Consider the following 20,685-nt stretch of genomic DNA (forward strand, 5'->3'; position numbering starts at 1 on the left):
TTCAGTCTAGTTGTGGAGGACGTTGCTTCACCGGCCCAAGTTGGCACCATCATTGTGCTCTTCCCAGGCGAGGCACATCAGTCACCAGCTTCTGGACGGCCGCTCACTGCGGCTGCTGGCCACTCACGCTGGCTGCTGGCTACACACCGTAGCCCATGGCAACCCACTGCCACAGGGGCTACAGCCTACACCGTCTCCAGCGACTCATGGCAGCCCAGCTCCAGGTTGAGCTGTTTGTTGTTCAGCATCTTAGCTGTAGAGGGCAGTGTCACTGGCCCTCATATGTGGCATCCGAACAGGGGCCCTCTGGCACCCCAAGCCAGTTCTTAACCATCAGGCCACTTGGCCGGCCCATTTTAGTGTTCTATTTTTAAAGGTGGCCTCTTTCAGATAGAGGTGCTTTCGGCATATTCTATCTGCCGTCCTGTAACATTCTAGAAGTGGAACTTTCCACTGTTTTCCAGGAAAACTCCTCACATCGAACAAAGGAGGAGAAACCAAAAGTAGAAATAATTTCTGGAGAGAGTCTAATGACGAGCCCAGGAATGTTTAAAATGTTCAAGATGAAGAGAGCTTTTGAAAAGGATAGGAAACAAACAGTTTCTTTGAAATTCAACAGCATACGTTTCACTTAAATCCAAGTTCTTATAATGCCCAGTGACAAATTGAGGACTCAACAGAAATTTCGAAAACTGAACCAACCAAGGTATGTTCTGTTTATAGCAAAGATGCTCGATGCCACAAGCACTCTTAACATTATCCTTAATTTTGAGGAAAATGTTAAAACAAGTTTTTTAGAGAATTTGAATTTTTTCACTCCCTGTAAAGAATACAGTGATCTCAGATTGTAGACAATTACACATATGGAGTCCTAATAAGTTAAGGAATCAGTTTGAAGATGATGAGAATCCTCCATCATTTTGCTAAAAGTGCCTCTGTCATGGAACTTGCACGATGTTAATATTATTCAACAATTCTAAAAAAATCTAGACCAAGATCTATTCTGATGTATTTCAACATGGTCCTCGATGCTTGATCCACTTTATTTTTCACTAAACTGACAAATTGTCTCAGTATGCACATTTAGGTAACAAACCAGGATAGTTAGTTACTCCTTTCCCCTCCTTAAGAGTGAAGTTTATTGACTGCAGAGGAGTAACACAATGTTGTTAGTTATAAATTTTATCACAAAGTTAACTCCAGTTTTTAATACATCTGTGTCATTCACTCTTAGTAAACTTTCTCATGTGATTTTTGCATTAGCCTGCCATTAGAGGTAGAGCCTTGGGGGATAGCCGAATTCTCAGCATATTATTTATTGGAACAATAACTCTAGGATCCATGCAGTGTTTCTTTCAAGTGGCCAACCAGCATGTCTTCTAGGATGGGAAGATCACAGGTTTTTCTTTTGAGACGAAAGCTGACAATTGATTTCTAAAAAGAGACCAAAGAAAAAATGAATTACATTTCTTTCTATTTTGCATTGGAAAACAATGAATTACCATTCAAAAGTAAGCAGAGGAAAACGAAAGAGGGCAAGACTTTATTGGAAAAACCCCCCACTCCAGTGCTCTGTGAGACTCTCTTGGTTTCCCCAGAGAACAGCCGGATTTTAAGCTGTTCCAGCCCCTTGCTCTGCTTGAAGCAATGATTTCAATTACCACTTGATAATGCAAAGAGATCAGCTAACAGATCACAGGGCCTCCTGGAAATGACTTTGGTTTAGCTATTTTAGCAGCTCTCATCTTTGGAGTTTATTTAAATTACAGAAGAGCACCACCCCTGCTTGGCAGGCTCTGCCTCATAGCAGGAGCCCCAGGAAAGGTATGACTTCAGTCCCCAGTGTGTGTCTAGCAAATGTGGTGAGAGGGATCCTGGCAGAGCTGGGACTGGGAAGCTAACCAGTAGCTCTTGTGCCCCTTGTTTCATTGATTTTAGGGTGCTATATCTGGATACCCCATTATATTATATATGATCCAAGCTACATGTGAGAGTGATTTTGAGAGTATCACCCATCAAATATTTCCTGACCCCCTCACTTCCACCACCTGCCAACTACCCAGGTGAACATGCAAATAACAACTACAAAGTAAATGGCTCCTTTTCACCTAATAATAACTGTCCTAATATTTTGTAGCCCTTCACAAAATTATTTTGCATGCGTTATGTCATTTAATCTTTGCAACAATCTGTGAAGTTTCATTATCCACAGTTGATGAATGATGACACCCCCCCCCCCTTATTTGGCCGTCACAATGCTGTGAAGTGAGTTTTATTATTCCCATTTGATAGATTACATTGGTGTTCAGAAAGATGCTAGAACTGGCCTAAATACCTCAGGTAGAAAGTGGCAGAACCAAGGTATAAACTCGGGTAATCTAAGTCCCAGTTTGGTGCTTATAACATTTCAACACAGGAAACAACAGATTTAAGTCATGATCTAGTCGCTCTTCTATGATCGTCTTAACACGGAAACTTGAACAAATTCCTAAGCCAATCCACACCCAGAGTTTCTCACCAGTAATCTAAAAATGATGTAAAAATATTATTAGAAATAATATGACAGCCTGCCTTATCTATGTGGAATGTTAATTAGATAGAGGAATTGATTTGGGTCACCTATGGAAAATGACAACAATATATGCATGTGTCTTCAGGGACTGCCCCTTTCTTTCCCTAACTCTGAATCACCAAGCAACTCACCAAATCAATTTTTGAAGAAAAATTTAAAAAGCTTAAAATGGACCAGGAATTTAAACCAAGTGACATAAAGGCAAGCTGTAGCAAGCATATCCTTCCTTGTAGGTGGAGACAAATCAGTGCCAACAAGGATGCTGAATGATGCCCAAGATGACGTGAAGAGACTTTGCAAGGGCATCAGGCGTAGCCTACAATTATAGTCCTTTCCTTTCCTTTTTAAATAAATTCCATGAAGGAAATGCTGCTTCTGACAGTTTTATAATACTTTTTATACTTTGGGGAAAAGAAACCAGTCAAGGAAGCCAGGCCTGAGGTAACAGCCGCCAGAAACGCTTAGCGTGTCAAAGCACAACATCAATGGCCCTTGATGGTGGAGGAGGCAGGGAATGTTCTGAGGAAAACAGAGCAAAGGGACAGAGACTAAGGGGCAGTGACGCGACAGACACAGCAGTGGCACTTGGCTTTGATGTCAGTGGTTTTCACTGTTTCATGGCATCCAGCACCCCAGTTGTCTGTCTAGCATTACCAGCAAAAGTTGAAACTCTTTATTGAAAACATTCTGAACATTCTCACAACATTTTCTCACTCAAACAGCCATTGCTAAAGACCAGGATTTATCCTGAAGTTTGGTTTTTGTTTGTTTGTTTGCTTGCTTCCTTGTTTTTCAAACAGCAGCTTTATTAAGATATAATTCACATGCCATAGCATTCACCCATTTAAAATATACAATTCAATGGGTTTTAGTATATGAGTATTCTCAAAAGTGTGCAACCACCGCTACAATTAATTTTAGAACATTTTTATCACCCCAAAATAAAATTCCATACCCGTTAGCAGTCACCCCCCACTTGGTCCCCAACCCCCAGCCTTAGGCAACCACTGATCTACTTTCTGATTCAATAGATTTTCCTATTTTGGACTTTTCATATAAATGGAGTCATATAATAGGTGAACTTTTGTGTCTGGCTTCTTTAACTTAGTATAATGTTTTCAAGATCCATCCATGTCATAGTGTAGGGAACGAAAAATAATTTTCCCTCTACTCTTCAGACCTCTTGGCTGATACCATGTAGTAAAACACAGATTAACAAGAGAAAAACAAATTAACATGTATGCTTCATGTATACATGGAAGATATTGAGGGGGGGGGAATGTGTCATTCTCTGAGGTGGCTTAAACATACGTAGGCTTAAATATCATCTGAGTAGAGAAGGGAATGGGGAATGTGGCCTCTTTGGGGAGAAGGAGTGATTTCTGGGAAAGGTGAAGGGGTCCTTAGAAGAAGTGATGAGAGGGATGAGAGTTCCTGACGACGTTTGTCTGGGTGTGGGGTTCATTTCCAGCCTCCTCTCCTGTGAGAGTCAATCTTCCCTGGCTGATGAAACTCCCCGGGAGGGAACTTACGACAATTGAGTTCCTTTTGGAGGATCTGTCTGTACGCAGATAAGGGGAATTCAGAGAAAGCCTCTCCCTGAACTTGCTGTTTTTCAAGTGCCTACAGCTCAAAATAATGTTTACTGAAGAGGCATATTTTGGGGTAGTATGTTATGCTGTCCTTCAATAGGCATGTATCAGAATCGCACTTCTGTTTATTGCTGAGTAATGTTCCACTGTATAGATACATCACACTTTATCTATTCATCAGTTGATGGACATTTAGGTTGTTTTCAATTTGGGGCTATTATGAATAATGCTGCTATGAACGTTCTGCACAAGTTTTTGTGTGGACATATGTTTGTAAATCTCTTAGGTGTGTACTTAGAAGTAGAATTGCTAGATCAATGGTAACTCTATTTTTAACCTTTTGAGGAACTGCGAGACTTTTCCAAAGCTGCACCATTTTCCATTCCCACTAGCGGTTAAGAGAGTTCCAATTCCTCTTATATTCTCTACATCACTTGTTATTATGTGTCTTTTTTATTACAGCCATTCTAGTGGATATGGATTCGTATCTCATAGTGGTTTTGGTTTGCATTTCCCTGCTGACTAATGATGTTGAGTATCTTGTCATGTACTTATTGACCTTGGAGAAGTGTCTATTCAGATTCTTTGCCCATTTTTAAGTTGGTTTCTATGTCTTTTTGAGTAATAGGAGTTTATCCTGAAGCTTTTAATATCAGGTATAGTGAGGATTAAATTTCAGACTTGCCTTACCTAATAACATCACCCCGTGGTCAGAGAAGTTGCCAGATTTTTTTCCCTTCATATGTGCTCAGTTCTGGGTCATTTCTTTCTTGAGTCTGAGTGTAGTGGCTTACATGTGAAAAATTTCCAGTTTTATGGACACGACCTTTCACTGACATGGCTCAGAAGCTCTCTCAGAGGGGAGATAGGAGGCCTCAGTGTCTTCTGTGGCAGTTGAAACCCTTAGGTTTTTACTCTCCAAATAGAACATCTGTTGTATAAAAACGTATCACCGGAGTTCCTATCACTTTGGTAAGAAGGAAGTCACTCTGCATGAGTGTAAACTCTGCTGCTGGAATACTAAAGGTGTTTTCTCACCTATACTGTTAAAGTTGACTGTGGAGACCCACATCTCCTAAGAGGAGAAAACAACTCTAAGTACTCTGTATAATCCAGAGAAGAACCCAGAAGGACCCACCGATGAAGGACAAAGCAAAATGTTTCCCCAATGTTTCAACCGAGATTACTAATTTAATCAAAAATTTAGTTTTGACTCTGATTTCCTCACATTCTGCCTATTCTTTATTTAACATATTCTCTTAAACATCAGGTCATAGATTCTGGCTCTCCATTAGCCAGTTCTCTGGCTGCCTATTAGAATCACCTGTAAAAATTTTTTAAAACTATGTTCATGTTGGGGTCCCACAACCAGAAAGTTTGATTCCACTGATCTGGGCCCAGTCCAGGCATTTGAAGTTTTCAAAGCTCCACATATGATTCTAATATGCAAACAGTTCTAAAACATAAGCCCAACCATTACCAGCCTCTTAATTCATTACCTGACTTAATAGAAGAACCCACTGTCCTCTCTAGGTCAGCACTTCTCAAACTTGAACTTGCATAGGTGTCATCTGGGGATCTTGTTAAAGTACAGATCTGATTGGGTGGGTCCAGGGTGGGCCCTGAGATCCTGGAATTCTAACAAGGCCCCCCTGTGAGGTCCAAGCTATTGGTTGACTGCTCAAAGTCCTCCGAGTTGGTGAGCCTCCACAGGTTCATGGCACTTTTCAATTAATCCTAACAAGACCTTGACCTCCTCAAGGATTTAACATTTTTAAGGCAGCCCTCATCGAATACAATGTGTGCTGCACTCCTTTTAAAAATAGAATTCGTAATCTATCATTGCCCACCTAGGCAGTCTTTTTTAACGTCAAGATAGAACAAAAAAACCTGTGTGTTAATTTAAAAATAGTGATCCAGATCCTTGAAAGTGGTCATAAAAATACTGCACAGCTGAATGAATAAGGGACCTTGTGGGTCACATAATTGAAAGTTATTGGTCTTTGGAGCCAGTCACAGGAGTCTCACTTTGCGATCTTGGAAGTCACTTAACTTCTCTGAGTCATTGTTTCCTCTGTCAACTGTAAGTAGTAGAAGCTATTTCTAGAGGTGTTATGAAGATAAGTTAACTAAGAAATGCAAAGTGCCTGTCATTACACTGACCTCTGAGTATGCCTAAAGAGAGGTTAAATCTTATTTAAGAAATAAAATAAAATTTAAGAGTCACTGCTGCATCTAAATATGTGAAATCCTTACTAAAATCTTTTACCAGAGGATTTAGAAAGACTCTCTTCGCCTTAACCCTCCAACTTGTCTGTTTCTCACTTCTCTAAACATTCAGGGCAGTCTTGGGGGAAAGACACCACAGAAGGACAAACTGAAGCTGAAATTGAAAAAGGGACTAGTATGACTTTGGCTTAATGAGAAACATGACTACATTTTGAAGAGATTTTCTTCTGTCGCTCTCACTAACAAAGCTACCACTTTCTTTCCTTTCTCACCATCTGCCTGAGCCACCAAACTCGTTGTTAGAATGTTTGAAGGTGTTCAGGTCCTTTGAGACCCATCAGATAAGAGAGGGACTGAGAAGTAAAATATAGATGTCGGTTTACTATCATCAAAGGAAAGGCACCGCAAAAATCAAACAGAATGACCTGTATGTTTTTATTAAATACATTGATCTTTCTTAACCAAATGCTTTTTTTAATTTTCTAGAAATAAAACCATATGTATTTCCATAAAAAATTTGGCCATACAGAGAAATCACTTAATGTAATCATAAGATTTTTAACTGACTTGCTAGTTTCCAGAAAACATAGTTTTTTATAGTTTTCTGTTCAACTTTAGAGAGAGGTAAAAAAATCAAGTGAGAAGTTCATACCTTCTTCATAGTAATTCTGGCAGTTGAAAATGGTATGGGACATCTGCTCCTTATCAGTATAAGAATAGTGTAAGAGTTGTAGTTGGATGAAGAGCTGTGTGCACCTACCTGTTCAGTCTTGTTTCGGTTCACCTTTCAATGTAAAGAAATAACAACGGCTATCTGACTGCTTCCCAGGGGTAAACAGAATGAAAGAACAGGAACCTGTGTTCAGGGAGGAGTCCTTGGGACAGTGCAAAAGCCCTGTGAATACAGGATTGGTGTGACAATGGGGGCAACCTGGGGGGAACTTTAAGGTCCCTTCCATCCTTGAGATTCTATTTCTACTGCAGAACTGGGAGGAACAGAGGCCTGCTTCTGCTGATTAACAACTGGAGTCTTCCCCAAATCAACCCCGCCTCATGTAACATCCCCTATGATGGAAGCAGGGGTGGCAGTCCCGTTCATGCACTAGGCTCTAGAAAGTGAGCAAAAGACATCCCAAGGATATATATTCCTTTAAAAATTACATGACTCTGTTTTACCTTTGCTACCTTTGCTAGGGGTAGAAATAGTTCAGTTCAGAAGCAAAAGGTGAACACTACCAATCCCTTCTCATTTTTGCCTCTCTTGAGCCAGAGGCTAATTCATAAGGATTGACTTCATCCTGCCTCTTTAAATTGATTGAAATTTCTTTCAATCATCGTTTTCCATTACTGTGCAAGTGGAGCAGAATCAATATAAAATTTAATGGCTCCTCCTGTCAGGGGCACTATTGATCGTATTACTAATGATTTTGAAATGATATGCCATTATGCAAATCCAATCTATTGCAGGTATCTTTGCCAGGCACCCAGAGGAACTGTTTTCTTTGTCTTCATCTTTGATTTTTCAGTGTCACAGTTATCAAATACTGAAATATTCTCAAAGGATTATGAGCCGATTGAATGGTGATACTCTCATGGTAAATTTTAAATGCTTATTTTGTTATACACATTGTGTGGGGCCCACTATTTCTCACAGTCATAGCTACTCAGAGTATAGAAAATAAAGCTATTACAGCAGCAGAGGATTAAATTCATCAAGGATAAGAACACCATGTTGTTTGGTTGTTTCTATTTGTTTGTGAATAAGTGGTCACATTGCCCTTTCAGCATGAAACCCGTAGCCTTGCCCAAACAAACACTCGCTCTATTAAGTAAGGCTACTCCAGCCATCTGTACTATGCTTTCTTTATTTCTACTATCTCATAAAATCTGTATTGAGATGCAGGACGAGAGTGCAAGATGGAGAAAGATAAATCAAAATGTTTTTAAGTAACATAAGCAAGAGCATTGCAATATGACATCCAGTTTAATGTACATCCATAAAGTGCCTTGATAATGAATGTCGGGTCATCGGGTCCAGGAGGCAGTAACATGGCTCTTCTGATACCCATCAACACCTTCCCACACGTGGTCTTATGATGGCATTTGCTTTAGGAGACATGTACAACTGTAGTTTATGGTTACAAGGCAGTAAGATGGAAATTAATACCTAAAATGCATAAGAGAATAAATGTTTGGCAAGTTTTGGGATAATAAATTTAATCCCACTTATAACATCACATTCAGTTCTTCAATAAAAAGCATACTATCATCATATCTGACATCTTCTTGTGCTTTCTCTAATATTTTGTATTTTGGGGATAGTGAGGAATGATTCAATATCCTGGTTTAGTCAAGGAAGGCTGACTTTTTAAATACATGAGGTAAACAGATGAATTCCAGAAAATTGTTCTAGAAGTTAGACAGGAACTCTTCACTCTATACATGTAGTTGGACTTTGTCACATTGTTGGTAAATAATAATAATAATAATAATTGCTTTCATCATGTACAGCTGCTCTTCTAGCCTTAGCATTTCAGTCTTTGAGGACAGAATTGAGACAGGGAAGGCACTGCTATGAGCTCCAACTCCTTAGTGAGAAACTGGGTTGTGGGCATCATGCGTGGAGGTCTGTAGCAGAGGAGCAGAGAGTGGGTTACCGGGGCTCTGAAGGACCAGAACCTATCATTGGATCTCACCTCTACAATGTAAACCCAAGAAAGCAGGACTAAAGCATTTAGCATCAGGGGCTGGGAAATTCATAGAATTAAAAGCAACTTCTACCTGTAGCCAGGGAAAGCAGCCTGATCCTCTTTGGTATGCACGGGTCTAAATGAAATGTGATAGCTTGGATCAACAACAATTTATTTATTTATTTATTTTTAATTATAAACCAGTTCCTTCCAGAAGACCTAGAAAATTCCACCAAAGCTAAATAATGTTCATGCCATTAAAACTATGTGTCTATATAAACTTGTTGTTTCGAAAGCTTCAGTCAGAAATGTTCTTGGCCAATGTTACTGAAAACAAATATTTTCAAGGACAAGCAAATGTTGAGAGGGCTCTAAGTTGTAACACATGAAGCAATTAAGACCTTATTAATTAGAAGGCAACATTAGACTTTTTACAGAGTCATCAAAGCTTATGAGAAGTTGAGATCTGCATAATATTTGCATTAGTCCTACCTGCCTGTCAGTCACTCTCAAGCAGAAGACCATAAGCATAAGGCAAATAGCGCTCAAGGATGGATTACAGGAACAGTTCTGAACGAAATGTCTTGGTGTATCAGTGGAGTTTGAAAGTAGGGTAACTGGTGTTATTTTGACAAAGTTGAAACTATAACTTTGGGAGGTATGAAAATAACCCATAACATCATGACTCCTCAAACCCCCACTTTTCAAGACAGCTGTTGGGAGGCTTCCACTTCCATCTTTGGAAAGACGAACAAAACATCAACAACTTCCCCGTATGATCTAGGAGGGAATGTGACTAACCTGAATAAGAGTTTAATTTTAGGACATTGGGTAGCGTAAGATAAAAGACTTTATATTTTCTTTGGTGACCCTTTTATACATTTATTATTTTGATAAAACCTTTTAAAAAAATATTATGTTTGGAAACACATTAAAACACAATGAAGACCAAAAGATAGATAACCCATAAGCCTAACCCTCAGAGATAACCCCTGTTCATATTTTGATGTGATTTATTGATTTTTTCTGAAGGAATGAATTCCAAGGCACAGTTCAGACAGTCCTACTGTGAAGGCATTTACTAAATAATTTTTTTTTCTTCTTATTGTGGTCTGTGTTCTTCTGCTTTTCCTTCTCATAATAGTGATAAACCTGTTAGTACTGAGTACTGTATTTTTTCCTGAAATAACTAACTGTGGCCCTGGCAGGGGAGCTGTGCATTGGGTTACCTGTCCGATCTTTCAGACCTTTCCAGTACTCATTCTTGGAGGAGAAACTCACAGGACAGAAGCTTCTCGATTGCTGTTTATCTAGAAGTGCAGCTCATTAACCTTGCTTTCCCCTTTATGTTCCTTCTCTTCTCTTTCCTCTCCCTTGTTCGTCAATTTCTATTCTTCTCTGTTTCAGCAAAACAATATCAGTCAAGGTAATTGATGATGAGGAGTATGAGAAAAACAAGACCTTCTTCCTTGAGATTGGAGAGCCCCGCCTGGTGGAGATGAGTGAGAAGAAAGGTGGGGGAGCTGCTCCAGGGCTGAGCCCAACAGCTTCTGCTAGCCTGTGCCACCCCTGGATGTCTGCACTCTTCAGAATCTGACTTACAACACACATATCCCTCCATCTATGTAACAGGGCATAGATCTCACCTGGGGCCAATGTGGGCCCAGCCTGTAGCTCCGTCAGCCAATGTTGGCTACTCTGCTCATTACAGGCCGGAGATATTAATTTTCAGTGGTGCCAATGAATCCTCCGTGCCTGGGAAAGTCATTGGGGATGCTTGCTGTGCCACAATGAAGCCAACCTTATAATTTATTTTCCAAATGTGGGGGTGCCTCATGACTGCTAATTGGAGCAGGAAGAATTTGTGCACATGATACATTAACAAAGAAAACTCACTGGAGGCAGCCGAGAGCACCCACGATGCCCTTTTACATACTTCAGGAGGTCCATGTGTTGCCAGTTCTCCCTCCATAACATCACAGTAACATTCAGCTTGGTGAACACCTAGCATGAGCGTGTGACTCCAACCATTTGTTTTGCCTTTGTCTTGTGTTCCCACAGGAAGATCATTACCATTAAAATATTTGACCGTGAGGAATATGAGAAAGAGTGCAGTTTCTCCCTTGTGCTTGAGGAACCCAAATGGATAAGAAGAGGAATGAAAGGTGTGAGAGTATACAAAGACATACCAGCGAGAAATTGTACTCTTCTCTCTCCGTGTCTCCCTACTCTCACACTTAACTCTCTCCTCTTCCTCGGCTTCCAAGTACTATACTTCATTTCCTTTGAAGCTTTAGCAGTTCCATATCCCTTCCCTAATTCACAAGTGCACCAAGTAATGCCCATTTTCTTCTGGAAATGCCAACTAACCTTGATTGAAACCAGATCTAATAAATGCTTGGAAGAGATTTCTGTAACTCAGAAGTGATGATACAAAAGAATGATTTATGTGTTTCGTTTCTCACTAATTGGGGATCATTCTAAAATTTGGTTCCAACTATAAAATCTCCCCTAAAATGTTACTGATAAAGACTACATAATGATACCTATTAGTAGTGGTAGATGACTCTAATGGCAGCTGATAGGAAATGTCAAAAGAATTCAATAATTAGGCTTCTTCAGAGCACTCAGTTCTCAAAAAAATGTTTTTAAGAACAGAGATTCTTAAAGGGTAGTGGTATCAATAGTCTAGTGTGAATTTGGGCATAATGTTTTTCATATCATCAAATATGACATTTGAAAGGGACCCTATATGTGAAACCATATCAGTTTTCTTTAGTAGGAAGGGTACCGTCCTTCAGTAAGAATGTAGCCCTTGATTAAGGCCTAGCCAGCCTTGTGCTCCAGCATCTATAATTTCTTATAGAATTGACAAATTTCTAACATGTGTAGTAAAAAGAAAACAGCTATATCCCTATAACTAGATATTTTTTATTGATATGTACTATATTTTTAGAAAATATTTGAACAAAGAAGAGAATTTCTTTGCTTTCTTTGATTTTATATGTATTTTATGGGGTCTATATTTGATAAGAGCAGGAATTTTATAGCAGCTTTAAAGTTCATTTTTCATTCTGAATTATTACAAGGACTACCTATAGTTATTCTCTATCAGTGGCCATTTTATAAAAAGTCTTAGTCATTTAATTATATATGTAAAATGAGTATACTACATATTAATAGTTCTTATTAATTGTATACAAACAATTGATAAGAGCAGTATAGGAGATAATTAGATGGACCACCTTGCAAGACATTTATACTTTTACATGTAAAAGAAAAAGTCAAATATATAGAACTAATTCCTATACAGATACAACATTTGGGGGGAATTTAATCCCACATTTGTAAGAATTCAATGGCCTCAGAGTCCATCAGGAAAAATTATATATATATATATATATATATATATATATATATATATATATATATATATGTTCCTGACTTAATAGTGTTCAAAATGGTGTTCAAAATAGTGTTCAAATGATGGAGAAAAGAGGTTGGGACCCATTTTAATGCGGTCTGTATAATAAATTATATAGGCAATAAGCAGGAGGAAAAGACACTTAGAAAACTGCTGATTTCTTACAAAGATGGGATCAAAAATGTCTCATTAACATACAGGAAAAAGCACTTCTAAATGAATTTCTCCAAAGAGCAGCCTTTTATCTAAAGGAAGAGCATCTTGGATATAGCTTTTTCACTCGTCCTTTTAATAACATATGCCCTCATGTAAAAGCAAATTAAAATTTCTTGATAGCACTATCCAGTTTCACACCCACCAAGTGGATTCTTGTCACTATAAATAAAATTACTGATTTGTAGAAAGTATCTTCTAGCACCACTACCATTAAAGCGAGCCTGAAAAAGTAATTGTAACATTCCCAGCTACAACTCTGGAAGTAATTACTTGATTCAGTCAGCCAGGTAGCTTTCACCAAAATGAAGTGCTACAGTATAGTCTGTGTTTAAAGCACATAACCTGATATTATGTATGCCCTCCTCCAGTTTCCATGGACTTATGCATCCCAAGAAGCATCCTGGTTGTCCAATTATAATGTGCAGAAGTCATAGATAAGAACACACAAATAAAGCGCTAATTCCTGGGACTTGAGTTTTGAGGATTTAAAAAACATAAACGTTCTTTGATGACCAAAATATCATGCATATAGAACCTCCAGAGAGAGAGCTTAACCTTGAGCCAAAGTGTACTTCCCAGCAGGTTGGCCAAAATGAAATTTCCTAAGATGTTTTATCCATTTTCATTGAATGAAAGGTACGGCACCTGAGATTCAGATGATTCAAGACTTCCACATGTTGAATTAACTAACTCCTAGGCAACATTGAATGAAAAGACTCACTCAAATAAAGTTGAGGATTAACTTCATAAAATGTTTCTACTGTATTTGGTAAACTAGATATCTATACTATATGTAAACATATATAGTAGAAACGTTTTATTAAATGTCAAGAAATAATATAAAGAGTGAAATATATGCCTATATAATCAATCACACACATTTGCAGAAATTAGTGTTGGGATTTTTTATTTGGAAATATTCCCAACACCACATTTCCTTGGGGTGCACCAATATTTCAGCAGTGGCTCCCTACCACTGCAATCAGATCTGCCTGGATTTCTTTCTGCTGATATTCCTCCTATTTTCATTATTCATCTGGTCTCTTATTCTGTGTTTGTCTTTGTCTGTTTCCTTCACAGCCCTGTTATTGAATGAGCTTGGTAAGCATTTCATTTCTTGCATTTCCTTTCCATTTTTGTAGGTAATTTTGCATTTCTGTCAAGTGATACTGTAGTTTTCAGACTTTTATTTCTATTGATTTACTAGCAAGATTGTTGTTTAGGATCATTGGCCTCATAATTTACATTCTATTTTTAGTTTAGTATAACCTTTTTTAAAAAACAGTGATTTCTTATGTATGCACAGAATTAAATCCGTGCACTAAATCCCATAATCTTAGAAAGAATAATCAATGATTAAGTCATGAATGGATGTTTTCATATTTTTCTTAATTATAAATACAAATTGGCAAGTTTTTATACCTTGGATGGATTGTCAGGCAGCCTGATGTCACTGGTATTTGTTATTTAGAATGTGGATTAAATAAATTGTAACATTGCTTTTTTTTTTCTTTTTCAGGTGGCTTCACAATAACAGGTATGAAATTTTAAAGTCTAATGACATCAGATATTATGTTTTACTGTCCTCACCATATATTGTATACATGTTTTTTTTTAATCATTTCTCATTTTTATTTTTTTTTTAATGAAGGAAAATACTTCTGTGGTAAGACAATTTCCTTTTAATGGTCCTCATTTCCCCCCAAATACCCTCAAAAATAAAACCGAAACCACATCTTATATAACCTGTCTTAACATTTAAGTGTGGCACCTGGTGTGCTCTTACTGATATTACACATTTAACATTTAACACATTTAACCTTGTGTGTGTTGTGTGTGTTGTGTTTATTTATAAGCAAATTTGTGTGGAGAACCCGTAATTGTTTGCATTTTGACACTGGTCAATTTACAGATGTTCACTAGCACTGGTGATGTGCAGTGTACCCTGCAAAATGTTCCCAAAAGTACCAGAATAAATAAGACAAACGTTGACCTCAAGGAAAAATAGGAGTTAACTTCCAGGACTTCTCCATGGCCCAAGCTCAGGATCCCAATAATAGCTGACACTGTTGGGGAGAACAGAGCAGTCCCTTTTCAAAATCCCACCACATCAATGTGAACGAACCTCTCTTTGGGGACTTAAATTACAGCATTATTAACATTTATAAATGAACATGTAACATTTCTACCACTTGAAGTGCATTACAGTATGCTCTGTCAAAACTCAAAATGCCTGTCAAAAAGTTTAAAGCCCTTAAATTCAGAAAGGTACCCAGCCCCTGTAGAGTGCATTGTTTAGCACAACTCTCAAGCTATGTTCTTGTGCACAGAAGGAAGGTATTTCTTGGCAGCGCCCTCTTTTCTGACCCTAAATATTTTCTCACCCTTTTATAATTGCTTATGCAGATTTAGAGAGGGAGGTAAACATCAAACATCCGATATATTGTGCAGATATCAATATTCTAATTGTTTTTCTCTGAAATCAGATAGCTGAGCAATAACAAAAAAAATAATTAAATAGGAAATGTTTCCAACAATTGTAATTTTGAAAATGCTATGGTGGGAGTTGGGGTTAACTTAAACCATTGTTAGTGTAAACTCACAATCAAGTCATTCCAACATGATTCTGTCCAAATTGGAACTTTCTGAATATGAACAATTTCACATGGGATGTGGCTCTCCACTGCCTCTCTCCAGACACAGCATTTAATGACAAAATGGTTCACAAACTCTCAGAGAGAAATTGTAAAGGACAAGTCCCGGTAGATGATTTCTTAAATCTGCTTCATCTGAAGCTTTCCAGGTCAAGTTTCCCCAATCCTGCATTGCCACAGATGCTGCTTTTCAATCCAAATGCAGGAATTTATATTTTTAAGACTTTTATCTTCTTTTTCTCATACCATCATTTTAACTCATTAAAGTCTTCTTGGAAATATTCTGATTCTGTCACCCAATAAGTTAAGTTATCCTTGTGAGATTGGAGGGAGGTAGAAATTTGGCAAGTCAGCCTTCATGGCTTTCTTGGAGTACATTTTTTTTTTTTAAGTCAACTATTGTAGAAATAGTATAGCATCTAGCAGCACCTTCAGTCTTCCACAGCCTGATAATAAGACCTTAACTAAGAATCTTTGGCTATAGAATGCCTTGTTAAAATGTAGTGGTGTGTTTTGATATCTTCCTATTTTCTTTATCATTGAATATGTCAGATTTTGCTTTTAGGGCCTTCCTTGCATATCTCTGGAGCATTCGCTTTAGTTTTAGTTTTCTAGGATCCCAGTTTTCTTTTCCCAGAAAAGATCTAAAATTTAGATCTTTCATATCAATTTCTAGAATATCTGTCCAACAACGTCCAACATTTCCTGCCTTGGATACATCCTTCATCCAAGAGGACACAATCACTTCTTCTAAAAGTTTCTATCATTTCATGTACTTCATTAAGTTCTTTCTTATAGCTGAAAATTCCATCTGACATAGCAGTTTTTCTATTGTTACTACTTCTTCTTAAGACGAAGTTGATTCAGTTCGAACAAGAGAATATTCCAGAACTCTCAGGGAATCTGTACATTGGCCTGTCCCTCTCACTTTACAAGGCCCGTCTTCTAAATGAGACCAGAATGTCTGGGACCCACTCTGTATAGATGCCCCGGGGAAAGTTCTAAAATTTAGATTTACACAGTGCAAAGCAGCTGTAAGTCCCAAAGAGCTTTTCTTTGAAGTCAGTTTTAGGCTTTGAAATCAAAGCTTTGAGATGCAGGGGTAGTGGAGAGAATGTAATCTATCTAGCCTTTGGACTCTGCCCATAAAAGTCGTTTGGTCCACAGCCCAGTACCTATATTCGAGAGACCTCATTAGTAGTGGACATTAAGTGCTGGAGGTAATACTTTCGGAATTTGTAAAGTGTTATCTGTTGCTCCTAGAGTTTCCTCGTGGAAAGGCCCTCGTGTAGACCTAGGGTCTCGTTGCCCTTTGACCATCCAAGCACCTAACCTGATAACCTCTTATACATTACAGCTCATTAGTGTTGGTGAAGCATTTCTTATTTGTTATATCATTTAACCCTCAGCCTTGTGGAATAAAATTTTATTCTTCTCACTTATAGGAGAGGAAATGAAAGTTCAAAGAGATTCATCCATCTACCCCAAATCACCCACTCGGAACTCAGAGTGTGGCCCTCTGACTTTAAGTCCAAGGCCATGGGAAGGCTGTTCTAACCCAGCACTTTTAGTTCCTCCCTTCCAATCCCTTCATTGCTACCTGCATCTTTACCCAGTTTCAATCCAAAGCCCAGCTGTTTCTCATAAATGCCATTAGTATGAATTCCAGTCAAATGAAAAACAAGGGGGAAATAACAGCACATGAATTTGGATATTTTTAATGAAATTAAGTATTCTGGCTCAGTTTGGACAGGAGAGAGGCATGTTTGGTTCCAAAAACAGGCAGCTGTAGAGTTCGCTAATTAATTAAAAAGTATATAACAGTCAATATACCTTTTTAAATCTTACTCTTCCCATCATATTATACTCATCAAGTAATAGACTAAAGAAGGCACAGAACTCTTTAAGGAAGCTGAACTATGAAAATTCTGACAGCTAAAAACACTGTAATCACTCTAGTACGTAGGTTAGAGGAACAAATCCTTTTCAAGTTCAGTTTCATTTTACCATTGAGAAAACAAGTCTCCGAGAAGAGAAATACCTTGCCCAAGTTTAGACAGCAAGCATGTGACAGAGTTGGCACCAAGTCCTCAATCTCATGATTCCCAGATCAGGTGTGGGTAGCTCTTCGCAGGAGGCAACAGCAGGCAGATATGGCAGTCAACTGAACCGGGAGTTGAATGAAAACCCGAGGCCTAGGTAATCCAAACAGTTGCGGTGACCATGGTATACCCTTATAAAGCCTGCCAGTGAATACAACATTCTCCCATTCGTACTGCCCAGGAAATAAAAAAGCATGTCCCCAGATGTTACATTACTTGTTCCTGAAACAAACCTATGATGTGGACAGAGCTGGTACCATTGCCCCATTTTACATGTGGGAAAACTGGGGAAATGGCCTGCTCTAGGCTGTATTTTTGGCACCAATAGGAAAACCAGGCTATCTGTCATCACACCAAGTGCTTTCTGTTGTTTCATGTTGCCTCTGCAAGCAGTAACTTGAAGGACATGGGTATTCCATTTCAGACACCTTCAGAAATCTGGCTACACTCCCTGGCTGTGGTGTGTGTGGTTCGTCCACATAGTCTAGTTTGGCTTGTAAGAACACTTGCCCCATGTACCTGATCACTTCTGCAACCTACGTGGAGTGACCTATGACCACTCAATTCTTTAACTTAACCTTGCTTGTCATGTGTGCATCTCAGTGTGATGTTTGGCTTACTAATTTCACAAAGCTCTGCTAGCAAACCAATACAATTCATTCTGCTGATTTTCTGCCTGTCCTTTTGCTAGGCCAACCAGTCTTCAGGAAAGTTCATGCTAGAGAACATCCAATTCCCTCTACTGTAATCACCATTGCAGGTACTCATTTCATCATGGTCTTTGAAAACCAGTTTAATTTGAAATTAACTGCCTTCAAGGGTTCTTTAGGTCTTGAGACATTAAAGTGACGCAATTTAGCCCCTGTCCACTCTCAGACCTCACTGAATAATGCAGTGGCTTCTCTGTAGCTGGGGGTATGGTGGATCAATAACAAAATACAACCCCATCAGCACAGGACAGGAGGCAGGGCACAGGAAGCAGCATGGACCTACAGAGAAGATCAATCCCAGTGGCCTCTGCCTCCCAAATTTCAATATATTCTCAATGTCTTACAAATTTTGCTTCTCAAGCTTGAGTTGTTCAAGTATAATGAAGTTTCTTTGAAAGCAAGCTGTATTTCTTCCCAGAGCCTGCCTTTCCTGCCTCCAGGCAACATGATGTTAGCCAGATGTGCACAGACGATCTCACATCTGTGGGGTTTCGCCAGAGGGGCACATTGATTGACAGGGTGACTGGAGGATAAAGTCTCTAGTAAGTTGACAGCCCCAGCATCATCTCTTTGCATTGCATCTCTGGGTGTGGACAACGATATTTCCTCTTCCATCATCACCATCACCCATCACTGGCCATGGCAGTAGAAACACTTCTACCTGCCCCAGTAGGACTTTCCTCATCCCCACCTCTGACACCCCCATTCAGGGATCATGATACCCAGGCCTGGCTGCAGAGTTGTTCTAGAACATTCCCCCACAGAAATAAAAGCACCAGCCTCCTTAGGCTCTTTTCAGAGAGGCAAGCCAAGTGCTGAAAACTGCCACGAGATCCCTGCTGTCAGATTCGTCGGAGTAGATCTGAGTGAAGGATTAAAATAACCCTGAGCAAATTTCCCACCACTAGCCTTGCATCCCCTTTCCAAATTCAACACCGTTTGTTAAAATTAAAAATTGCAAATACAATCAAGAACGTCAACAGTAGCTCCTCAGACACCGATCTCCTGTGGGTTGTATTGCTTTCTAATAGGGATTTCCACTCTCAGCCCTTCACCACTCACAGTGACACTACTTCAAAATGCGGCCTGAGCCAGAACACACACACACAGCAGCTTTTTCATCATGCTGCTCTTCCCAGACCCCAGGTACCCATAAGCTTTTGTTATTTGTCATTTGCAGAATCAATTACTCAGGAGAAGGGAGGTCCCCTGCTGGTGATTTTATCACAGGATTATTTTATGTCCTGTAAATACTGGTTCTACCAGTGGTTATTAATTATGCATTTGATCTTAAAGTTGCGTCGTTGGTTAAGACCATGATATTATGTAATTTATTATCAACCTCTCAATAAACTATAGTGAGTTTAAAAAGTATACATGGCTATGTTTGGATAGAAAGAGAGAGATAAAGAGAAAGAAAGAGAAAATAATTTTCTCTATCTAAGAAGCAAAACTAAAACCACTACTTGTTATCACTCTGCATAAGTAAGGAAATGAAATTAACTTGACTGCAGTAAAATGGACAGTTTTTGATCCAGCACTCAAGATGAAAAGGAAACAAACATAATAGATGACACACACACACAAAAAAAAAATGCTGTTAAATTATTTTCCTATTTAAAAAAAAGGTTTCTAAACAGAGGACACTTTTTAAAAATATATGACTGGGCTCTCTTTGCCAGTGTAAAAAATCTGCACCATAAATGCTAATTTATCAGTGTTTTTGTAGAGCACTAATAGGATTTATCCAGCTGCTTTTTCTCAGTTCCATATAATTATCTCTTAAATTTTTATGACATTTATTAAGTGGAAATAGCCCTGACCCTTGCATGACACTGCGTCTTTCTGCTTTGACTTCTCTCTGTCTGGAACGCCCCTCCTTGCCCTACCACCTCCTAGCCACCCTTACCACCACCTTTATCTAGCCAACTTCTATACCTGCTTCAAGGCCAATTTCAGATATTTCCTCTTTCCAGAATCCTTCCCTGACTCCCTTAGGCAGGGCAAGCTGCTCCCCCTGCCATGGTCCCTCAGCTCTTACCTTGCTGTACTAGAAGTTGTCCCATCTAGGGCCGGCCGAGTGGCTCAGTTGGTCAAGAGCTCGCTCAAGAGTGTGAGCTCTGAGCAACAGCGGTTCAATTCCTGGCCTGAGCTGAGTTGCCCCTGAGCTGCCAATAGGTGGCAGGATGGCTCAGCTTAAAAATAAATAAATAAAAAAAGTCCTATCTACATGCCTCACTTGCCCCTAGATCACCAGTTCCTGGAAAAGGGGGGTGGGGTAGGGGTTTCAGTGTGTTGACATATCGTAGGAGTGCAATGACATGTTAAATGAACAAATCATCTTGACATGCAAAGAGCAAATAAGAGACCTTTTTTTTCTTTTAATTTTTATTATGAAATACACATTTTTAAGAATTAGTTTCAGCTATACAACACAGTGCAATAGTTATACTTTTTACCCCTCGAAGTGACAACCCCCTCCCCCAATCCGCCGCC

The 20,685-nt window shown here is 39.0% G+C and overlaps 1 protein-coding gene across 14 annotated transcripts in view; it reads left to right on the forward strand.

Moving 5' to 3' along the window:
- The window catches only part of SLC8A1 (solute carrier family 8 member A1), a 387,692-nt gene that overhangs the window by 310,920 nt on the left and 56,087 nt on the right, over positions 1–20,685 (forward strand). For 6 of the 14 annotated variants that reach the window (XM_019647918.1, XM_019647917.1, XM_019647922.1 and 3 more), the window contains exons 3-7: positions 10,491–10,597; positions 13,804–13,824; positions 14,243–14,260; positions 14,375–14,389; positions 18,171–18,239. In XM_019647918.1, coding sequence (XP_019503463.1) covers positions 10,491–10,597; positions 13,804–13,824; positions 14,243–14,260; positions 14,375–14,389; positions 18,171–18,239 — 230 coding nt within the window. Of the gene's footprint in view, positions 1–10,490; positions 10,598–11,144; positions 11,249–13,803; positions 13,825–14,242; positions 14,261–14,374; positions 14,390–18,170; positions 18,240–20,685 lie in introns of all 14 variants that reach the window. The other 8 variants (XM_019647925.1, XM_019647923.1, XM_019647924.1 and 5 more) reach the window with 8 other exon arrangements.

Source organism: Hipposideros armiger, unplaced genomic scaffold (genome assembly GCF_001890085.2).
Source record: "Hipposideros armiger isolate ML-2016 unplaced genomic scaffold, ASM189008v1 scaffold_118, whole genome shotgun sequence".
Lineage (NCBI taxonomy): Eukaryota > Metazoa > Chordata > Mammalia > Chiroptera > Hipposideridae > Hipposideros > Hipposideros armiger.